Source organism: Lagenorhynchus albirostris, chromosome 19, assembly GCF_949774975.1.
Source record: "Lagenorhynchus albirostris chromosome 19, mLagAlb1.1, whole genome shotgun sequence".
Taxonomy (NCBI): Eukaryota; Metazoa; Chordata; class Mammalia; order Artiodactyla; family Delphinidae; genus Lagenorhynchus; species Lagenorhynchus albirostris.
The window spans coordinates 6,143,795-6,163,048 of NC_083113.1; the positions used below are offsets into that span (position 1 = coordinate 6,143,795).

The window sequence follows — 19,254 nt, forward strand, 5'->3', positions numbered from 1 at the left end:
ACTAAAGACTGGGACACACTCATTCCATTTGTAAGATTACTCACTATTATGAACTGTTGGATGACTTGCAAGGTTTGTGTTTTGACTAAAGACTGGGACACACTCATTCCATTTGTAAGATTACTCACTATTATGAACTGTTGGATGACTTGCAAGGTTTGTGTTTTGACTAAAGACTGGGACACACTCATTCCATTTTTAAGGTTTCCCTCTAGTATGAATTTCCTGATGAAGTCCAAGGACTGCATTTTGATGAAAGACTGTCACATACGTCATATTTATACGGTTTTGCTACTCGATGGATTATGTCATGCCTACTGATGCCTGAGGAAGAAAGAAAGATTTTCCCACAGACACTACGTTCTCCACAGTATGAATTCTCTGATGAGTTACAAGGTCTGGATTTTGACTAAAGACCCTGGCACACACATCACATTTATGTAATTTCTCTCCTGTATGGATTATCCGATGTCGAGTGAGGGTTGAGCTCTGATTAAAGGTTTTACCACAGTCATTACACTTGTAAGGTTTCTCTCCAGTATGAATTCTCTGATGAACTGAAAGCTTTCTTTTCTGACTAAAGACCTTGCCACACTCGTTACATTCATAAGGCTTCTCTCCAGTATGAACTCTTTGATGAATTACAAGGTCTGAATTTTGACTAAAGACCTTGGCACACACATCACATTTATGTAATTTCTCTCCTGTATGGATTATCCGATGTCGAGTGAGGATTGAGCTCTGATTAAAGGTTTTACCACACTCATTACATTTGTAAGGTTTCTCTCCAGTATGAATTCTCTGATGAACTGAAAGCTTCCCTTTTGTACTAAAGACCTTGCCACACTCATTACATTTGTAAGGTTTCTCTCCAGTATGAATTCTTTGATGAATTACAAGATCTGAATTTCGGCTAAAGACCTTGTCACATACATCACATTTATGTAATTTCTCTCCTATATGGATTCTCTGATGACTCCTGAGATTTGAGCCCTGATGAAACGTTTTGCCATACTCATTGTAAGGTATTTCCCTGTGTGGGCTCTGGTCTTGTGTCAGTATTGAAGGATGCATAAAATATATATTAGAAATGTTGGTTTGGACAGGAGGAGAAATTCCTTCAACTGGTGAAAATGAGGAAGTACTGCTGATACTCTTCTTAGCTTTATTAAAATCATCAATTTTCTGTTTACTTTTAAACATATGCAGTTCATCCTGAAGGCTTAACACAAGTCTATTTCCAATATGGTTGTTTCCCGCATCCCTTCCACCATGTTGACTTCTTCTATCAGTGACATTTTGGTTATGGGATGTAGGGATATTTCTGTAATTCCTTTCATCATGTCTCCACTGAAATCCAAAGTCAAACATATTCTCCTGTATTTCCGAGAGGTAAAAAGGTTCCTGGATTTCATGTCTTCCCAAAATCACTGTTTGGAATACTCCTCCTCTATCAATGTTTGATTTTAGCTGTAATTTCCTTACCACGTGTATATGAGAAATATCTACAAGATACAAAGAACCATACATTTCCTATTCATTACACTGCATGAATAAATGTTTCACATTGAATATGTGATATTAAACAAAAGTAACACTTTTATCAAACAGAGTTAACGAAACTTTTCAACCATGGTGTTAAATTTTTGAAGAACAGTAAAGAATAGGATTCTTCCCTACAGAAAGAGTGATTACACGTAATTCAAATTAAGTTCAGCGTAGCATCGTTTCAACCACTGTGACAAAAACATTCAAATGGAAAAACTTACATTAGCTCTCAAAAAAGGGTATTTTCCACGGTGACCACAAAGCACATACCAACTAACAGTAAACACACAAATACCAGAAGTTTAAAAAGGAAATCTTAAGGGAGATGCAAGAAGAAGTGAGCTATGTAACTAATACTGTTATTCAAGCATCCCTGCTGGAAATGGTTTCTGAGTCATCACGGCTGCACATACTGATTTAGGTCATCTACTGAAAAAGTTTTTCAATGGATGAAAGGGAATCATTTTTACAGTGTGAGTAATGAGGAAGGTGGAGGGATGGATGATGAAGTGCTGCAGAAACTGGGGAGATCAAGAGAACAACTTAAATACGTGACCAACGACAGTGATTCTATCCACATCAAGAGACAATGTAAACGGACTTCCCTGGCGGTCCAGTGGTTAAGACTATGTGCTTCCAAAGCAGGGGGTGCAGGTTCCATCTCAGGTCAGGGAACTAAGATCCCACATGCTACGGGGTGTGGCAATAAATAGATAGATAGATAGATAAATAAATAAATAAATAATACAATACAAAAAGAGACAGAAAGAGACCATGTAAATAAAGACCAGGACTGATAACAGGACTGAGTGGAGGAGAGAGAATAATAAACATGGGGTATCATAGCTTGTGATTGCATATATGTGTGAATAAAACTGTATGAGGCAACTAAAAATAATGTGGTTAAAAGAAAAGAAAAGGGGCTTCCCTGGTGGTGCAGGGGTTGGGAGTCTGCCTGCCGATGCAGGGGACGCGGGTTTGTGCCCCAGTCCGGGAAGATCCCACATGCAGCGGAGCGGCTGGGCCCGTGAGCCATGGCCGCTGAGCCTGCGCGTCCGGAGCCTGTGCTCCGCACGGGAGAGGCCACAACAGTGAGAGGCTCGCGTACCGCAAAAAAAAAAAAAAAGAAAAGAGGAGGATTTCCCTGGTGGTGCAGTGGTTAAGAATCCACCTGCCAATGGAGGGGACACGGGTTCGAGCCCTGGTCCAGGAAGATCCTGCATGCTGCGAAGCAACTAAGCCCGTGTGCCACAACTACTGAGACTGTGCTCTAGAGCCCGTGAGCCCCAGCTACTGAGCCCACATGATACAACTACTGAAGCCCACATGCCTAGAGCCCATGCTCCTCAACAAGAGAAGCCACTGCAATGAGAGAAAGCCCGCACGCTGCAATGAAGACCCAATGCAGCCAAAACTAAATAAATAAATATATTTACAAAAAGAAAAAAATTAAACTAAATTTTAAAAATTAATTAAGGAAAAAAAAGAGAAAAGAAGAATTGGCCCAGCAAGTAACACAATACTATTCCTTGTTTTTTGGCCATGCCATGCAGCTTGCTGGATTCTTAGTTTCCCAAAAAGGGATCAAACCTGAGCCCACGGCAGTGAAAAGAGCTGAGACCTAACCACTGGACCACCAGGGATTTCCCAGTACGATTCCATTTATAACTGTGGAAATTATACTCTGGGTATGGGGCCAAAACAAAAGGGATGTAAAAAGAGAGAGAATGGGACACTGAAGCAATATAGCAGGTTTACATTTATTACATTATTTGCTACATAAGGTATCAAATTGAATATTCCATAGGCCTCATTTCTATGCATATAATCACAAAGTACATACATAATATCCCAGGAGATGTGAAAGAATGTTTTAGCCGAAACCTAAAGGAAAAACTACAATAAGGCCATCAAAAAGAGAGTTTCTTCCATATAAAAACATATAGATACAAAGAAACTGAAAAGTATAAAAGCTCCCAGAATACTGTAAAAAGAACAAAACTATAATATAATGCAGCAATTACATTACTGGGAATATATCAAACAAAATGAAATCAGTCTTAAAAGATACCTACACTTTGGGCTTCCCTGGTGCCGCAGTGGTTAAGAATCCGCCTGCCAATGCCCGAAAAACGGGTTCAAGCCCTGGTCTGGGAAGATCCCATATGCCGTGGAGCAACTAAGCCCGCGCGCCGCAACTACCGAGCCTGCACTCTACAGCCCACGAGCCACAACTACTGAAGCCTGCGCACCTAGAAACCGTGCTCCGCAACGAGAGAAGCCACTGCAATGAGAAGCCCGCACACCACAAGGAAGAGTAGCCCCTGCTCGCCACAACTAGAGAAAGCCCACGTGCAGCAACAAAGACCCAATGCAGCCAAAAATAAATAAATTAAATAAATTTATTTTAAAAAAAAAAAGATACCTGCACTCCCACATTCATAACAGCAGTAATCACAATTGCCCAGGCATTGAAACAACCTAACTGTCCAACAGATGGATGGGGAACAAATCTGGGAGATACACAGAATGCAATTTCATTTACACATAAAGAAGAAAAAAATCCTACTATTTTTAACAGCACAGATGGACAGTGAGGATATATACTCAGTAAAATTATTCAGAGAAAGAATAAAACTGAATGATCCCATTTATGTGCAAAATATATTTTTTAAAAAAGAGGCATGCTGGGACTTCCCTGGTGGTCCAGTGGTTAAGAATTCGCCTTCCATTGCAAGGGACGCAGGTTCGCTCCCTGGTCGGGGAACTAAGATCTCACATGCCAAGAGGCAAATAAGCCCAAGTGCTGCCTCAACTGAGCCCGCGAGCTCTGGAGCCCGCCCGTCACAACTAGAGAAGCCTGAGCGCCACAATGAAGACCCAGTGCAGCCAACAAAAAAATAAATACATAAATAAAAATAAAGTAAAATTAAAAAAAGAGGCATACTAAGAGCAACTTAAAGTAGAACAGCTGTTACCGAACTCCGGTAGCAGAATGTGGAGATATTAGTCAAAGGAGTAAATGGCTGAGGTAGCAAAACAAGCAGACAGGGCTTGAGACAGCTCCTTGCAGGTTCTGAGGTGCCAGATGGAATGAAAGAGCAGCCAGTGTTTTCCCATCTTCTGATTAGGTCTTCAAAGAACACAAGATGGGGGTGGAACCCAGAAAGGCTCAGGGGCTGGAGTCTGGAGGCATCAGCTCTGATCTATAGAGACTGAGAACTGAGCATCCAAGGGAATCAAGTCCAAAAGGAGAGCTGAGAGAGCAACAGACCCCTTTAAAACAACCCTGTTGGGGCTTCCCTGGTGGCGCAGGGGACACGGGTTCGTGCCCCGGTCCGGGAGGATCCCACATGCCGCGAAGCGGCTGGGCCCGTGAGCCATGGCCGCTGAGCCTGTGCATCCGGAGCCTGTGCTCCGCAATGGGAGAGGCCACAGCGGTGAGAGGCCCGCGTACCGCAAAAAAACAAAACAAAACAAAAAACCCTGTTCACGCTCCTCAAAATCAAGCAGCAACAAGTTCACAGGGGCCACATAGCCGAGTGCAGCAGATCATGATAAAGACTGCCTTTGTCTTTGGTGGAGCGCCCGCACCACTGGAGGGGGAAAGAATACATTTTACATGTTGAGGGACCGAGTGATAACTAAGGGAGAAGAAAAATTTCCTCTCAGACTTGACAACGAATAGATTTCTGTTTTCGCAAACAACTCTCCCATTTGGTAGAGTTTCCCAAACACTACTAATGCTGCGGTGGGTCTGGAAACATATTTCACAAACTCATCCACCGCTTGCCTCCTTCTCAATGCAGAGGGAACGATGAAATATGCAGACATCTAACTCTTTTCCAGTAGGTACTGAATCAAAAGCACAGAGGTAGAGCACAGGGAATGAAATATTTTAAAAGTTTCCGCTTGGGCATTAGACACACTTAATCACTTAAAAAACTCCTGGTGTACCACAAAGTGGCCAGATCATCTGAAGAAAGGGCATGTTTAAACTCCTGATGCTAAATCAAGAAGCTTTTCATGCCTCAGTCAACGTGGCTTTGAGCTCAGTTAAGCAAGGCAGGGGATTCCAAAAGGCAAACCAGGGAACATGCAAAGATACCCTCCTGACTTTTGGAGGGAAGTTATCCTCACCCACAGAGATCAGGTTCCTGTAGGTCTCCAACATCACGTCCCTGTACAAGGCCCTCTGAGCAGGGTCCAGGCATTCCCACTCTTCTGGAGAGAATTCGATGGCCACATCATTCAATGTCAACTGTCCCTTAAATAAAAAAACATTTCACCAAGAGGACGTGAGGAGAGTTCTTATTTCCATACAAAATGAGTAGAGGTAAAAGATCAATTAGGTTGAAGTATGTATTCTGACAGATCCATGGAAAGGTATTTGAAGCTAACTGGGTGTGTATTTTAATTTCTTATGCTTTGTCATAGAGATTACAATATGCTTCAAATCGATTTACCCTTCTCATTCTTGTGGGCAATACATAAAATATATGCAAATAAAAATTCAACACCGTGTTGTCCATGTGGAAGTGTTAGATATTACGTTCTATACACTGAGGGATAATCATCCTTCTGGAGGTGGAGGAACATGAGTGGTGTCTTCAGAGACGACAGAGTCCACAGTGGCTCTATAAAGAAAGCTCAAGGCCTCCAATTATGATGATGATAACAGCAGCAAAGAGGAACATTATGGGCTTCCCTGGTGGCGCAGTGGTTGGGAGTCCACCTGCCGATGCAGGGGACGCGGGTTCGTGCCCCGGTCCGGGAAGATCCCATATGCCGCGGAGCGGCTGGGCCCGTGAGCCATGGCCGCTGAGCCTGTGCGTCCGGAGCCTGTGCTCCGCGGCGGGAGAGGCCACAGCAGTGAGAGGCCTGCATACAGCAAAAGAAAAAAAAAAAAAAAGAGGAACATTATATGAACACTTCCTATATGCTATGCATTACTCTAAATGTTTTACTCTAAATGTTGTTAGCAACATCAAAGCTCATTAAAGAAAGATCTTTTCCCAACTTACAGAGGAGAAAACTGTGTCAGAGACACTCTGAAAAACTCGACTGAGTTCAGCAATCTAAGGAATCATACACTAAGCACACGAACTTGGTTGGGCTACACCATGGTTGGGCTCTGGAACTGAAGCTTAAAAATCAAAGAGTTAAGTAACACATAGAGCATTAAAATTTCATTGACAGACGATTACCTGAGAAAACTTTAAAGAAGTTCAAGGTAAACAACATGGAACAGCCTAAAAGTTCATTATATACGTGTACACGTACACATACACACAAAATGTTAGTAATCTTATTACTATTTAAACCATGAACATGATACTGTAGAAAAAATTCAAGGCCAGGGAATATATTAAAGATATAATATGATTGCAAAAAGATATCTATAGATTTAAAATCATGATGTCTTTTATCTAAACCATGGACTTGCACATCCATGCACATATGCACACATGTCAACGATAAATTAACTGAAACGAGAGTGGTCTCCTGACAGATTTTCAGACTATTTTTTCATTATATTTATTCACGTGTATTTCAGGATATTTCTTATAGAAATGAAAATGTACAAACTGTATTAAACTGAGTTTCTCAACATGATTCTATAGTAGGCTACTAAAAAAGAAAATAATACAGACATTAAAAAAAAAACAAGAATACTTTAACTCCAATTTCAATAACTATATTCAAAAATATAAATCTGTCCATTTGAATTTATACAGATAGGCATTAACAAAAGCCAAAAAGGGTTTCTCTGTTTTTCCACTAATAAAACATTGATACAAAATTAGAAAAAAAATTTTTTAAATTAGAAAAGTTATTACTACTATACATTATTTTAACAGATTAAGAATAAAATTGTCACAATGGTAAAGTAAAAAGTTTCTTGGAGAATTATAAAACATAACAAAAAAGAATATGGAAAAAATATATTGTTATTAAGAAAGAACATTTCACCAATGTCATGATCAGAAGGAAAGGGTCGATGCATTCCCTCTGACGTTACAGTGGAGTGAAGGGGGCTGGCCAGTCTCCTGCCTTTCACCACTGTACAGTGTGCCTGAGCAGGGACCACTAGAGGAAGTAACAGGAGGAAAACAGAGAGCTAGAGTGAAAGACAAATCTAAGGACAGGAAAGGCAAACAGCAAAAGGAAGGAAAAAGACATTCTATCCCACAGACAGCAAAAGTAAACAGAAAAACTGACATAAGAGACAAAGGACATTACGTAATCATAAAAGGGTCAATTCTCCAAGAAGATATAAAAATTATAAACACGTACTGAGGGAAGGCACTAGGTAAGGATGAATGCATAGGTCTCAGGAACAACACCTCAGAGTCAGAGAGGATTAGCGTGTCCAAAGAAGGGAATTTCAGGATGGATACACTGAAGAATCAACTGAGAACATGACTTCACCTGAGAAAGAGCCATTTCTTACTCCTTCTCTTTCCTCTTCCTCCTCTTCAGGACTTCTTCCTCAGACCATGTGAGGCTTTAGAGGTCGATCTTCAAAGTTGGAAAGATGCTGTTTAATGCTTAGAATCAACACACCCCCTTCCTGAGTCACCACCATACACACAGGGAAGCCCTCAGCATGGGGAACAGACGGTCCTCTGCTGCCCACTGTCCCAGGAGGGGCTCAGGACAATAACTCCCACACACAGACCAACCAGTGAGTTTCCCACTCTTTCCTTCAGATCAGGCTCCCCTCCTGGTGAGGCCCTCACGTACCCAGCAGCAGCGGGCACCTCAGCGGGACCCAACGATCCCCTGCAGGTCACAGACCAGCCCTGATCCATCCCCACACAGAGCAGAGCCCTCACCCTCAGCCCAGAGCTCAGCCCTCAGGAACGGGGGGACTCAGAGTCCTGATGTTCAATGACGGATCCAGATTGGAACATCCTGGGGAACCTTAAGTATTATTCATGTTGGGCCCCATCCCAGCTCCTTTAAAAGGCATCTCTGGTCAGGGGGTATAAAACAGATGAAGATGCCTTACTCAAATCAATGTGAAGCCTGGGCTGAGCACCACCTAGAGGAGATGAGCCCAGCACACCTCACGCTTTTTCTTTTCAAGCACTACTGAGGTATAATTGATGAATAAAAATGGTGTACATATAGGCTGTACAACGCGGTTATTTGGCAGATGTACACAATGTACAATAATTATCAGCATCAAGTAATTTACACTTCCATTAACTCACAGTTACCATTTTGTGCCTGTGTAGTGAGAACACTAAAATTTTACTCCCTCAACAATTCTCCAGTATATAGTAACACACTATGATCAACTGTAGTCAGCACGGTACACACAGATCCCCAGAACCTACTCATTCTACAAATGACAGTTTCTAACCCTTGGGCAACATCGCCCCATTTTCTCCACCACCCAGCCCCTGGTAACAACCTTTCTACTCTAGAGCTCTATGAGTTTTACATTTCTAGTTTCCACACAGAATTTACCTTTTTCTGTCAGGCTTATTTCAGTGAGCATATTCATTCTAGGTTCATTCATTTTTGTCACAAATGATAGGCTCCTTCATTTTTATGGCTGAATTTTGTGTGTGTGTATATATATACATACATATATATATATATTTATATATAAAATCTCTTCATTATTCATTCGTCAACATTATGGTTCTTTCTACAACTTGGCTGTTGCGAATAATGCATTAATGCTCATTGGTGGCAGACATTTCACTCAATATACTGATTTCATTTCCTTTGGAGATCGAGCCAGAGATGGGTTTGACAGATTGTGTCTGTCCTACATTAAATTTACTGAGAAACCACCATATTGTTTTCCGTAATAGCCGTATCATTTACATTCCCACCAACAGGGCATTAAGTGTGCTCTGTTCTCTGTATTGGGCCTGTGTGTGTGTATGTGTGTGTCTGGGTGTTGAGACAGATAAAGAGAGGATAGTACAGAAACAAGCAAGAGCCTGGCAACAAGAAAGTTAACAGTTATTTCTTCCCAAGGATGAGCCTCTAGACTTTAGATCACTGTGGTGTTGGGGCCCTTTGATTCTTGAAACGATCTTTCCAAACATGACAGGACTTTATGGTCCGTGCTAGACACATACCTAGCAGAAGCTCCCTGCTCAAAATATTCTGCCATCTGACATAGAACTCATAATTTCCCATATGGACACAAATAAACTAACAAACTCTTATGGGATCCAACACAGTCTCCAGACCCTCTCTTAATGATCCTCATATAAAATACCAAATAAGAAACCAAGCTCTTCAAAACTCATGCATCAGGAAAAAACACACATGGAGACACCCAAGGATCAGTGGACCCAAAACCCCATACTTTCATTTACAATGATTCCAGTACAAACACTGTCGTCTCCAAAACCTACCAATTAAAAAGATGTCTCCAATGATACACATGCCTCAGTGAGACCCCAACATGCCCAATGAAGTGCTCTCTTTTGTATCTTTCATAGTGCACCTGAAATATTCTTCACTCATTGTATCTTTCATAGTGCATCTGAAATATTCTTCACTCACAACCCAAAATGCTCAAAAATAGCAAAGGTAATGCGAAAAATGATCTCTGAGACTTTCCCTGTATTACTTGGAGGTTTACACGACGATTCTTGCCCTCCCAAAAAAGCCAACACAAGTCACTGCTTAGAGTGGATTCTATAGGGCACCCTGTAGATCCATTCCTGCGGTACCATGGCAGCCATCCTCCTATACCCAGAGCTCCCTGTGGGTATATCTCAGGCCACAGCTCTAACAATACTGGGGGAAAATGGTTCTCTCTTTCTAAATCCACTGTCTTCATTCCTCCTCAGGAATGAAGGTGTGACCCAATGTAACCAATACATGCAAGCCTCAGTCTCAGCATCTATGTTACAGGGAAGCTGAGCTAGGCGCCTACGGCACCTCAAACCCACAACCACCCATAAACCCGTGTCCTGATGCTCCAGACAGAATTAAGACATCCCTTGCCAACACTTCCCCACATCCCTTGATTCCACAAGGGACAGGTGCACACATTCACTGGGCTCAACTTGATGCCCACACCTGCGGCCATATCCCTCGTGCAGACCCATACAGGCTCTGCTTCACTTCCCCGACTTCTCTATCTCTCCTCCAGGCGAACAAGAGGAAACGTGACTTCTCTATCTCTCCTCCAGGCGAACAAGAGGAAACGTGATAAAGGGCACAAAGACCTCTCAGCAAAGATCTTGCAACAAGAACACAGAAGCTCCCGCCCAAAGGACACTGGGCGTTCAGTATGAAGGTCAAAAAGCTGGCCCTCTGGAGAATACTTGCTAGCAACTAGGGACGTTACGGAGTCCAGTTACACAGGCATTTGAGTTCAGTGAGACAGTTACAAAGAGAGAGCATCCCTAAGTTTCTTGTCTCCTGTTCTCCCTACTCACATCGAATTGGAAAATACAGTCCCTATTTAGGGCACTCTCCTTCACATCCCCTTAGGTTCTGGACCTTCTGCCCCCCCCTTAGCACAGTGAAATCACTACCGCTGACTCTGAGCAAGTGAACTCCTGGAAGGCAAAGCACCTGTCAAGGTGGCGACTGGTCCCTGGATGTGCACACCTGGAACACCTGTAGCTACAGTAGAGCAGTAACGCAGCAGAATAAACGTGAGGACACCTGACAACACTGCAGGAGGAAACCAGTTGTACAGGGCTTCTTAGGCCTCCCTACATCTTTTTGCTCTGGAGTAATTAAGTAGGCACACAAGGTAAAGATCAATAAGCGCTGAAATACCCAGAACAAATATGGGAACCACCCTCATCACCTACCCTGTTACCTTCGTATTCCCTGAGGAGTACTCAGCCCAATGGAAATTCCTAGCATCTGAAAACATCCCACGAGTGAGGCGTTGCAGTGACCCTGGGAAAAAGATGAACACTGTGTCCTTCGGTGGAGGTTAAGGACAAGAGACTCAAAATAATCAATGGAGAAGTGCGTTTCTGTTGAGGGTGACTGATATTGAGGCAATAAAATCTGGTTAATGTCGCAGAGATTGTCAGGGGGTGGATGGGGAGCCATCTCTGAACTAAGACCTGAAGGAGGGTGTATGGCCAGAATCATGCTGATTTAAAAGAAAAAGGTAAGAGGAGCAACTAAGATCTGAAACATGAAAGGTACTGGTGTGAGAGAGAAAAGGTAATGTGACCAGGACAGAGTGAACCATGAGAACAGGGTCAGCTCCCAGGATGAGGCTGGAGACGCCGGCTGGGCCCTGAGGATGATACAGGTCTGTGTAGCTACAGGAAGGAAACTGGATTTTGTCCCGAGGACAAATAAAACGCTAGCATTTTTGCTTTTTATTCTGGGATGACTGGGAACCGTGAAAAATTCTAAATAACACAGGACACTCTCACTAGAAAGAATTCCCACACACAAACACACAATTTGGCCAAACACTTCAGGAGTCAATATTCCTCAGACTCACAGTTTCTGAGTCTAGCCTCTCATCTCCATATTACAGGTGGGCTCCCTGAGGAAGCCCAGAGGGGAGACATGTCTGAGGAAGCCCAGGTTGAATCCAGAGAATCAGGTAGAACTAAAGTCTGAAATGGGATCCTGAAGGGCCAGTGGGCAGACTTTGTCCTCATCGCCTGTCGAATTTAAAACACCAGGACCAGCCGTCACGTTCCTGACCAAAGGAAACTTCTCTTTCAAGGTCTGATCAATTCAATTGAGTATTCAATTCTTCTTTCCAGAAGATCTCAGTAAAATATTTAAACATGCAGATTTGCAAAAATACAGCTACTGGTGAAGAAAACATTGTAAGGGGTCAGCTGAAAAATAAACTGTGAACAAACTTTTTCATCATGAATAGATGGCTCTGTTGGAGGAAGGTTCCAAGTCAATCCAGCTCATCCTTCATCATTTGCAAAGAACACTAAAGAGGGACCTGAGTGAAACATCTTCCTGTCACCTCACAGCTATTTTAACACACCAAATAAAAGAGAAAAAAGACAAATATTAGACTAACTGGTTAAATTAGGTTTTGACTGTTAATGTAAAAGACCAATGACCTCTTTACGAAATACTCATCAAAATAGTCTAAAATTATTTACTAGTTATCAAAGAAGTTTTCCAATATATAAGATGAAAAGGAAAAGCACTCAGGCCTCATAGAAACCTGAATCAATAAAAAGAAATAATTTGTGAATTATTTTTAATCTAAAAATGCTGGTGTCGAAGTCTTTCAAAAATTGAGGATTTACCTTATTTAGAAAAGAATGACATGAGTAGACTACCTAAGGGAACCAAACTTATTCCAGAAGTTAATAATTACCCACAGGAAAGTAGAAATTGAATGCACTAAGATTTATTCCAAGCTACACAAAGAATTAAATGTAAAGAAACCAGAAAGAAAGAAAGAAAATTCATTACAGAAACCAAAACTTTTAATGTTCCTTTAAAGAGGCACCATGTGGTGACAAAGCTAGTCATTTCTTGTGCCACTAGTCTCTCTCCTCTCCTCTACCTCATGCCAGGAAAATGGAAGGGGGTGACCCACAACTGTCTGAGTCAAGTCACTGTGCCTTGGCCGAACAGGAACTGCAAATGGAAGTTATCTTTTCTTACAAATACTTACAAAATACACAAACCTTTCACTTTTTGCACTTCCCATCCTCATCTGTCTAATTGAAGCAAATAAATTTTAATTCATTAGATTCTAAAGCTACAAATCAACATTATCACAACATAATCATCCGTATCCAAACAACTCACCACCCATCTGGACCCAGTTTCTCACCTCTACCTGCACCACTATGTGTTTCCACTTCACTCTGTTTAGCTGTCTCCTATTTCACCTGTCTTTTTGTTCCCCTCTACACGCCTGCTGTTTCTCCCCTCCTAGTTCTCCCTCACCCTTGTCCTGCGATTTCTTGCTGCTTTCTCCCCAACCTTTATGATTGTCCTAAATATCCATGTATGTCTCCATCTTTTTCCCAAACTCAGCTCCCTCTCCGATCTCCAGATTACATCCTTTCTGTAACTGCTACAATGCCTTAGTCTGCACTCTCTGGCACCCCAGGTGGCTATGCCTCCTTCCTGCTTTCTCTCTCCTGCTCTTCTAGTCACTAGTTTTCCTCTCTTTCTCTCCCAGCACCACGGTTCTCTGAAGGGCACGGTTGCAACTCTTTTGCTCTCCGCCCACTCCCTGTGTGAAGTGCCTCCCTCCTACCGGTGATACAAGGCCCCTCCCTATGTTACTATCCCATCGGTTCTCTCTCATTCTTTCCTCCTTCTCAGTTTTTCTGCTTCTCTCCCAGTCGCTCGGTCTCTGCTTCTCCTGATCCCCCTCGCCCACGAATTTACAAGGATGAGGGATGGTGACTGAATAAGATGCCACCCTACCGGAAGAGACTATTTTCCAGCGGGGTGGAACCTGGGGACAGACATACACTGGGTGTCACAGGGCTGGCCCAGGTCACCTCTCCCTACGCGGGGTGAAAGGAAGAGCTCACTAGGAAGGAGAGGCCTGCGGAGCAGAAGCACCGGCCTGAGGAGACGCGAGGACAGAGGGGCTGGGAGGGAGGGAGGGGGTCTCCGGAGAGGGGCGGGCTCTCCAGAACCCCAGGACCGGGGAGAAGACGCGGCCTCTCCGGGAGCGCGGCGGCCGGCGCTGCCCTCCAGGGGCCGAGAGGGCCAGGCTGGGGGCGCGAATCCACCTCGCGGAAGAGGACTTTACACTGCGAGGGCGAGACATTAACAGGTTTGAAGCAGGGAAATGTTGCGAAAGGCGGTGTCTACGTGGACAAGGTAAAAATGCCAAGGTCAGGAACCAGCCTCAGAGCGAATTCAAACCCAAAGGAAAAAACACCCGTCCTGTGACCGCGACGTCTGGATTTACTTGGCGTGGAGGGCCGGCTGCTGTGATTTTACCTCCATAGTGACTGCGAGACCCCGAGGATGGAGGAAGGGGGACCGCGCGGCACATACACACTACAAAGAGAAAACTTACAGTCAGCCGCACGACGTTCACCTCGAGCTCACCGGGTCTGCTTCCGTAGGAAACCGCGGACACGCAGAGAGAAGAGGCGGGGCTTCCGGGGCGGGGCCTGGGCGGAGCGCTACGTGCGAGGGGCAGGGCGGGGAGAGTGCAGGTCTGCGGGGAGAGTGCAGGTCTGCGGGGAGAGTGCAGGTCTGCGGAGAGAGCGCGGGAGTGCGGCGCAGGGGCCGAGGTTCCCCTACCTTGACCTGTTTAGTTAACTGTCCATAATACTTTTAAGGTAAAAGCGTACAATTGTATGGGCCGGTTTTGCAAAAACTAAGAAGATTCTTCGTAAGTTAAAAACAGATTAAATAAAAAGCTTTTTTTTTCCCAACAGATTTCTCGCACGTCCCGCTAGTGAGGCTGAAGCAATTCAGAGCTCTGGAGATTTGGGTCTCCAAGTGGTAGCTGTGGGGCGGTGACTGGAGCCTGGAACATTTGCTGCAGTTACAATTAATATAAGCACTTTAAGGAAATAAAAACTGGATTTTTCTTTGTATTACAAATGAAAATGTGCATTAAAAAAAGAACTCTAGCTATGTAGAATGGTTATTTCATACTGAAACCCTAAAGAACGGATATTCCGACCTTCCAGCCTCCGCGGCCGCCTTGGAGCCCCTGAAAAAGCTTGTGGCAAAGGGGGGCAATTGAAAAACCAAAAGAAGCAGGTCCTGAAGTTTACTCTTGACTGTACCCATCCTGTACAAGATGGAATCATGGATGCTGCCAATTTTGAGCAGGTTCTTCAGGAGAGAATCAAACTGAATGGAAAAGCTGGGAATCTTAGTGCAGGCGTTGTAACAATCAAAAGCAAAAGCAAGATTACCGCAACTTCTAGGTGTCTTTTTCCAAAAGGTATCTGAAATATCTCACCAAAAAATATCTGAAGACTAATCTCCGAGATTGGTTACGTACGTTAGGTAGGTGCTATCACCAAAGAAAGTTACAAATTGCATTACTTCCAGATTAATCAAGATGAAGAAGAGGGCTTCCCTGGTGGCGCAGTGGTTGAGTCCGCCTGCTGATGCAGGGGACACGGGTTCGTGCCCCGGTCCGGGAAGATTCCACATGCTGGAGAACAACTAAGCTTATGTGCCACGACTACTGAGCCTGCGCTCTAGACCCCATGAGCTACAGCTAAGGAAGCCCATGGGCTCTAGAGCCCGCGTAACGCAACTACTGAGCCCACGTGCTGCAACTACTGAAGGCTGCACACCTAGAGCCCATGCTCCACAAGAGAAGCCACCGCAATGAGAAGCTGGTACACTGCAACAAAGAGTAGCCCACGCTCTCCACAACTAGAGAAAGCCCATGCACAGCAAAGAAGACACAGTGCAGCCAAAAATAAAAAAATAATTTAAAAAATAAAAAAATAATTTAAAAAATAAAATAAAGGGCACTAAAATGAGGTATGCCTGTATAGATGTTATAGAACATTATCATAACCACAATTATATTTGCAGTTAAATCATTTAAAAGAGTCAACAGATACTAACAAATTAAGTACAGATGTTGAGTTATGGAAGGATAGAAATAATTAGTCTTGTTAGTGTAGCAACATAATTAAGCAATTTGTCACTGAAACCAGACAACCTGGATTCAATTCCCGATTCTGTCACTTGCTGGGATGCAAATGAATGGGTCTAAATCTGTGTTTGTCCTAAAATCCTTCATTTGTGAAATGAGAATAAATATTAGTGCTTTTCTGAGAGATGAAAATTTAGTAAGTTATGAGGCATAAAATAACAATAACTCTTACCTGAAGTGGGATAATGACGAAATATAATATAAATCAGACTGAAGATCGCCTTTCCAAAGAAAATATTTTCTTTTTGCTCAGGATCAAGTTCTAAGTGGAGGATATTGGGTGTCAGTTGTCATGCTATATATACGTAGCACAAATCCTATTTTCTCTGCAAAATGTAATGGCCCTGAATGTGAATACCATCCACTGAGAAGTGGCAGAATGGCTTCCAGGCATTTTGGCAATGGAGACTGTCTCACTGTCACAAACTATACTTGGAATTGTGGGGTCTTTCTATCTTATTCATCCTTATAATCTCATTCAGTTCACTGCATCCTTGTTCATTTCCACAATCTTGATTTTCAAGCACTTTACCATACCAATTCCCAAATTAAAACATTTCATCTCACCATCTCCCCATTCTAGTTCTTTCATTAAATTGATCGCCTAGAGGAATGCTCTTTTATCATGTTTACAGTGCACTACTTTATATAACTCACTGAGTTATGTACGTATTCATGTCACAAGAATCGGAAAACAACTCACTGATTTATACATCCCTTGTTGTAAAAATGGAAGATGTGGATTAACTGGTGGCGCAGTGGTTAAGAATCCGCCTGCCAATGCAGGGGCCACGGCTTTGATCCCTGCTCCGGGAAGATCCCACATGTAGCCGAGCAACAAAGCCCAGGTGCCAAGACTACTGAGCCTGCACTCTAGAGCCCATGAACCACAACTACTGAAGCCTGCAAGCCTAGAGCCCGTGCTCCGCAACAAGAGAAGCCACCGCAATGAGAAGCCCGCGCACCGCAACGAAGAGTAGCCCCCCCACCCCGCTCACCGCAACTAGGGAAAGCCCGCGCACAGCAACAAAGACCCAACGCAGCCAAAAATAAATAAATAAAATAAATAAATTTAGTTTTCAAAAAAGCAATACATTTTTTAAAAATGGAATATGTCTGGAAGGAAAAAATAATGCTAAGGAAAAAAGTGTATTTTAAAAAACACAACAGTTACTCAGGCATAAAAAGAAACGAAATTGAGTTATTTGTAGTGAGGTTGGACCTAGAGTCTGTCATACAGACTGAAGTAAGTCAGAAAGAGAAATACAAATACCGTATGCTAACACATATATACGGAATCTAAAAAAAAAAAAAAATGGTTATGAAGAACCTAGGGGCAGGACGGGAATAAAGACGCAGACCTACTAGAGAATGGACTTGAGGACACGGGGCCGGGGGAAGGGTAAGCTGGGACAAAGTGAGAGAGTGGCACGGACATATATACACTACCAAATGTAAAATCGATAGCTAGTGGGAAGCAGCTGCATAGCACAGGGAGATCAGCTCGGTGCTTTGTGACCACCTAGGGGGTGGGATACGGAGGGTGGGAGATGCAAGAGGGAAGAGATATGGGGATATATGTATGTGTATAGCTGATTCACTTTGTTATAAAGCAGAAACTAACACACCATTGTAAAGCAATTATATTCCAATAAAGATGTTAAAAAACAAACAAACAAAAAAAAACCACAGAGGGCTTCCCTGGTGGCACAGTGGTTGAGAGTCCGCCTGCCGATGCAGGGGACACGGGTTCGTGCCCCGGTCTGGGAAGATCCCACATGCTGCGGAGCGGCTAGGCTTGTGAGCCATGGCCGCTGAGCCTGCGTGTCCGGAGGCTGTGCTCTGCAACGGGAGAGGCCACAACAGTGAGAGGCCCGCATACAGAAAAACAAAAACAAAAACACAGGGACTTCCCTGGCTGTCCAGTGGTTAAGACTCTGCACTCCCAATGCAGGGGACCCGGGTTCGATCCCTGATCAGGGAACTAGATCCCACATGCAGGCTGCAACTAAGAGTCCACATGCTGCAGCTAAGATCCCGCATGCCGCAACGAAGATCCTCCATGCCTCAGCTAACACTCAGCACAACCAAATAAATAAATATCTTTAGAAAAATAAAAACAAAAATTATTACAGTAGAAAATAAACCATGTAACATATTGCTTAGTAACGTTATTTGAAATGAAAATTTTAATAGCCCTTGGATAATTGCTCTTCTACGAAATTGCCTATTTATATTATCCAATAAACAGTTCCACACATTAATTTTTTTTTTTTTTTTTTTTGCGGTACGCGGGCCTCTCACTGTTGTGGCCTCTCCCGTTGCGGAGCACAGGCTCCGAACGCGCAGGCTCAGCGGCCATGGCTCACGGGCCCAGCCGCTCCACGACATGTGGGATCTTCCCGGACCGGGGCACGAACCCTTGTCCCCTGCATTGGCAGGCGGACTCTCAACCACTGCGCCACCAGGGAAGCCCCACACACATTAATTTTTATTAAACAGGGTAAATGTATTTAGCCAATTTTTAAAAATAGTATTTTATAAGCACTTTCAACAACCCAATTGAACAATATGTCTGCTGCAGGAGAAAAAAAAAATGTAATAACATTATTAGCATGAAGAAGCGTATAGTGTGTCCTAACCAAGAAACCAGGAGGTTCAAGAGTAAATATTGCATTTAATTGAACAATCTGACTCCAGCTTTTGATGTTTCACTACTGACACCGAATAAGCACAACCTCTTCCTATCCAGCCTATGTGGGCAAGCTGATAAAGAAGCCTGATGGCTCCATCCTGTGATACAAACTGAAAGTTCAAACCGCAAGTGTATCCTCCATCAAGCCTCACCCGGTAATCACATTAACACACCAAGCCAGTCACCATTCCCTGCTCTCTTAAACCATTTTAAAACACCTTGGAAGTCTCCCCTGTCCCCCTAGACAGCTGAAGTATGTAACAAATAATCGCATAACACTTTAATGTTAGCATCAACCTCAATGACGAAACAAAACTTTGGATGGGGTTCCACCCTATTCCAGTGAATGGTTACAAGTGCACATTACCAAAAATAAAGAATGTTTGGGTAGTGAATGTATGAA

The 19,254-nt window shown here is 43.3% G+C and overlaps 1 protein-coding gene and 1 pseudogene across 1 annotated transcript; one reads left to right on the forward strand and one right to left on the reverse strand.

The window, feature by feature from the left end:
• Positions 1 to 303: 303 nt before the first annotated feature.
• LOC132510221 (zinc finger protein 347-like) lies at positions 304 to 14,466 on the reverse strand. Its single transcript, XM_060132026.1, has 4 exons — positions 14,429 to 14,466; positions 14,078 to 14,267; positions 5,689 to 5,815; positions 304 to 1,505 (listed from the first exon to the last, which is right to left on the reverse strand). The coding sequence occupies exons 1-4, from the start codon at positions 14,464 to 14,466 to the stop codon at positions 304 to 306; spliced, it is 1,557 nt and encodes a 518-aa protein (XP_059988009.1).
• A 21-nt stretch (positions 14,467 to 14,487) lies between these two features.
• Positions 14,488 to 18,955, forward strand: LOC132510222 (large ribosomal subunit protein eL22-like; annotated as a pseudogene).
• Positions 18,956 to 19,254: the final 299 nt, after the last annotated feature.